This window comes from Nicotiana sylvestris, chromosome 5 (assembly GCF_000393655.2).
Source record: "Nicotiana sylvestris chromosome 5, ASM39365v2, whole genome shotgun sequence".
Taxonomy (NCBI): domain Eukaryota; kingdom Viridiplantae; phylum Streptophyta; class Magnoliopsida; order Solanales; family Solanaceae; genus Nicotiana; species Nicotiana sylvestris.
Window position 1 is genome coordinate 70652708 of NC_091061.1, and position 3480 is coordinate 70656187.

The window sequence follows — 3480 nt, forward strand, 5'->3', positions numbered from 1 at the left end:
GCGAAGGGTTTTCTGTCATTTAAAATGCATGCACTTTGGGAAACTTCTAAGAGTTACAGTGAAACAATGAGGGCCGTGAAAAGTGTAAGGAGGGGTTAATGTTCTATTTACACTAGGAAAAGAGTACGGGTTAGAGAGGCAAGTGCAGCCGCGCAATTCCATGTGCGGTCCGCACTCTGTTACCTAGCAAGAAATGGAGAACATAGTTGTGTGTTCCATACTTTTTCATGTGCAGCTGCACTCCTAACACTGTAGTACAACCACTTGTCTGATACTGTGCTTTTCTAACCACTTAACTTACGATGGTCTACAAACTTACTTTGCACTGTTGGAGAAAGGTTTAGAGGACTTTCCATTTAGTACCTAAGATTTATTCTTGCAAGTGTGGACCGCATATGAAATGTTCAACCACAAAAAATCATTTGTGGTTACAATTCCGGATCTACGGCCGCACAAAGAAAAGTGCAATCCATAATTTTGCACTGGATGACACATCTAACACTAATCCCTGCAGCATACTTCAAATTAAGTTAAAAATAACAAATAACATCATACTAAAAGTGAAAAAGGAAGAGAACATGGGTTGCCTCACTAGAAGAGCCCTATTTAATATTGTGGCATAACGCAAAGTCATAGTATCCTCAAGCGAAGTAAAGAACTGCAACCACGTGGCTCTTTCTAATGTTTCCTAAATAGTGCTTCACATGGTGGCCATTGACTCGAAATATTTCATTAATCTTGTTCTTCAAGTTTAAGGAACCAAAGGATGTCACACAAAAAAAATTTAAAAGGACCACTGCACTTTAACTTGAACATCCTGGGAAACATTCTCAATCTTGAGTTGAACGATAGTACTAGATCACCGGTCTTCAACTCTTTGTTCCAAATACACTTGTCATGAAGATATTTTATCTCTTTCTTTGTACAAGGACAACTCTCATATGCGTGGTATTGGAACTCATCCAGTCCATTCAAAGGTGCAACCCACAAGTTAGCGGCTACATCCCAATTCAGATTCAATTCTTCAAGGCCCACATTGCCTTGTGCTCTTGTTCTACCATAAGATGACAACCTTTCCCGAACACCAACCGGTATGGGGACATTGCCTTGTGCTCTTGTTCTACCAGAAGATGACAACCTTTCCCAAACACGAATCTTCTTAGACCAATCCGTCAAGTTTTTATTTACTGTTTTGGACAAAATACTCTCAATCTCCCATTTGGAGACTTCCATTTGACCACTAGCTTATGGGTGATAGGGTGTTGTCACCTTATGAGTAGTGCCACATTTGCCATGTAAAGTGTCGAAAACCTTGTTGCAAAGATGTAGCCCTCCATCACTTATGATTGCTCAAGGAGTACCAAATCTTGTAAAAATGTTCCTCTTTAGGAAAGACACCACACTTCCAACCTCATTATTGGGTAAGGCAATGGCATCAACCGATTTAGACACATAATGCACCACAACCGAGATGTAGGTGTTTCCACAAAAACTCACAAAAGGGCCCATAAAGTCAATACTCCAAATGTAAAATATATCAATCTCTAAGATGGTTGTAAGGGGCATGTCATATTTCTTTGAAATTCCACCGATCTATTGACATACATTGCATCTTTTCACCAACTCATTTCCATCTTTATAGAGAGTAAGCTAATTGAAACAACAACTAAGGACTTTAGCCGTTGTTCTCGCTCCACCATGATGACCACCATATGGCGAAAAATGAAAAACCCCAAGAATATCACCTTGATCTCCCTATGACACGAACCTCTGAATCACCCCATCTGTGAAAATCCGGAAAAGGTATGGTTCATCCTAATAGTGGTCTTGACAATCCTTACTGAGCTTCTTTCTTTAGTTTGAAAAGAACTCATCTGGAATGATACCACTCACAAGAAAATTTGCCAAATCCACAAACTATGACACATCTTTCATTGAAAGTACCAAAATTTTCTCAACATGGAAAGAGTCTGATTTCAAGGACATCATGTGTCCTCTCCTCCTCCTCCTAATGTGGTAAGTTGTCCGCCACTTGATTTTCACTTCCCTTCTTATTTGGATGTTAATATCAAACTCTTGCAACAAAAGAACTCATCTCATTAACCGGGCTTTTGATTCCTTTTTTCTCATAATATAGCAAAGTGTCGCATGATCCTTGTGGACAATAACTTTGGCACCCATCAAGTGCGGGCGAAACTTCTCAATAGCAAAAACAGTAGCAAAGAGCTCTTCCCCCGTAATGGTTTAATTGACTTGGGAACTATTCATGGTCTTGCTAGCATAATAAAATGGAATAAAAACATTGTTGATACATTACCCCAAAACAGCCCCAACCACTATATCACTTGCATCACACATAAGCTCAAACGACGAACTCCAATTTGGAGATGTAATGATAGGAGTAGTTGTCAACTTGAGCTACAACTGTTCAAAAGCTCTCATATAATCATCATTAAAATGAAATTTGGCATCCTTCTCAAGGATCTTGCACAGTGGGTTCACCACTTTAGATAAATCTTTGATAAATCGCCAGTAAAAACCCGCATGGCCCAAGAAACTCCGCACACCATTCACCGAGGTGGGGGTGGAAACTTAGAAGCAACTTCAATCTTCGCTTAGTCCACTTCAATACCATTCTTTGAAAACTTATGGCCAAGTAAAATGCCTTACTCGACCATGAAATGGCATTTCTCCCAATTGAGTAACAAGTTTGTTTCCTCACATCTAGCTAACACTTTGTCCAAATTAGTAAGACAATCATCAAAAGAATCTCCAACAACCATAAATTCATCCATGAAGGCCTTATGGTAGTCTTCCACCATGTCTAAGAAAATATCCATCATACACAGTTAAAAAGTCGTTCGTGCATTGCATAGACCAAAAGACATTCGTTTGAAAGAAAAAGTACAATATGGACATGTAAAAGTGGTTTTTTCTTGATCTTCAGGAGCAGTAAGAATTTTGTTGTAGCCCAAGTACCAATCAAGAAAACAATAAAAGGCATAGCCGACCAACCTATCAAGCATTTGATCCATGAAAGTAAGCGGAAAGTGATCCTTCCTTATGACATTGTTAAGCTTACAATAATCCATGAAAAATCTCCAATTGGTGACCGTTCTTGTAAGAATCAACTCATTCTTCTCATTGGTAACAACCGTCATGCCCCCTTTCTTTGGGACACATTGAACCACAGAGGTCCATTAACTCTGGGAAATGGGGTAGACAACCGTGGCATCCAACCACTTTATAATATTCTTTTTGACCACCTGTTGCATAGCTTTATTGAGTCTTCTTTGATTTTTAATGGACGGTTTAGCATCCTCCAACTAGATCTTGTACATGCAAAATGCGGGGCTTATACACCCTGAATGTCGCCCAAACTCCACCCAATAGATTTATTCCTCTTTTGTAACACCGCCAATATGGAATTAACCTGCACATTAGTCAAATAAGAGGAAAGTATAACTAGTAAAGTAGAAA

At 39.2% G+C, this 3480-nt stretch overlaps 1 protein-coding gene across 1 annotated transcript; it reads right to left on the bottom strand.

Annotated features, from left to right (window-relative positions):
* Positions 1-442: 442 nt before the first annotated feature.
* Positions 443-1233, bottom strand: LOC138868801 (uncharacterized). Its single transcript, XM_070146371.1, has 2 exons — positions 856-1233; positions 443-508 (listed from the first exon to the last, which is right to left on the bottom strand). Exons 1-2 carry the CDS (start codon positions 1231-1233, stop codon positions 443-445), a joined length of 444 nt encoding a protein of 147 aa, XP_070002472.1.
* Positions 1234-3480: the final 2247 nt, after the last annotated feature.